The 1,113-nt window shown below is 28.2% G+C and overlaps 1 protein-coding gene across 1 annotated transcript; it reads left to right on the top strand.

The window, feature by feature from the left end:
* Positions 1-388: 388 nt before the first annotated feature.
* LOAG_15893 (hypothetical protein) lies at positions 389-794 on the top strand (the record flags this gene model as incomplete). The annotated part of the gene is made up of 2 exons (XM_003151380.1): positions 389-475; positions 695-794. Coding segments are annotated over 2 exons (187 nt in total), but the record flags the coding sequence as incomplete, so codon positions are not given.
* Between the last annotated feature and the right edge of the window lie 319 nt (positions 795-1,113).

The raw sequence follows: 1,113 nt of genomic DNA on the forward strand, positions 1-1,113 counted from the left end.
AAATAGAAATTCTCACATGTTGTACGAACGTTGTAACGAGCCAAAAAAGAAAAAAAAACTCAGAAATGGCGAAGAATCAGGAATGAGTGAAATGTTTTTTAAAAGTGTTGGCTTATACTTATTAATATTTCAGCTTAGAGTAAAGGAAATGCGAAAATTATCAGAACCTATAAGAATATCATTTGTATCATTCAAATAAGCTCAACTCTCTTGTCGTTTTGCTATCAATCCTTTGCTGCCAAAAGTTTCCTTCCAACAGACAGAATAAATAATTTCAAATTAAATCACTAATTTTATTGCCATAAAAAAATTCATTATTAAAGGTCATCTTCATCTGTTATTTACAACATCTATCGTTGCTTTTTTTCTTTTTCCTCTTTTTTTACAGAAATTCACAATTTCAAAAGGAATATAGCTTGAACGAGATTCTGAGTGCACGTGTAATTCACGATTTTATGGGTCTTCTGGAATGCAGGTAGCTTAAACGATGATTGAATTAATAAAAGTAATAGTCATTGTGAAAAAGAAAATGATATGTTATTGTAGTGCCATTTTGTAATGTTTATAATATTGTTATACTTTGCATTTTGAAAAAAAAAAGAGAAATGATAAAATGATAAAAGAAAAGGTTTCGTTTTTTTCAGAAGAAATAATTTTTAAACAAAACATTAAATTTAATCGTTTTTTTTTCCAGTCCAACATCAGATGGTGCAGCAGCAGTAATTCTGTGTAGCGAAAAATTTTTGATGAAATTTCCCCATCTCTCCAAACAAGCTATTGAAATTTTTTACTAATTCATTTTAAGTTAATTAATAATTAGTAGCAAACTTACAATAATTTTAAATTAAGCTTAATTTTATTTGAAATAATTTCTTCATTTTTTTCCCCGCTTTCCTTTTTTCTTTTTTTATTACCTTTACCAAGACAAGATATGCACTTGACAAAATGATACAATAAAGGTGACAATGCCTATGATGCAAAGTGGGTTATTTAGATTTGTTTTGATCGGACCAGATAACGTCATCAAGAAATGGATTGTTGATTTCAAGGTATGCTTCTCAGCATTATACCCTTTCATTTCTTATTCATCTTACATGAACTGAATGGATATTT

The sequence above is a fragment of the Loa loa genome (genome assembly GCF_000183805.2).
Source record: "Loa loa unplaced genomic scaffold supercont3.3099, whole genome shotgun sequence".
NCBI lineage: Eukaryota > Metazoa > Nematoda > Chromadorea > Rhabditida > Onchocercidae > Loa > Loa loa.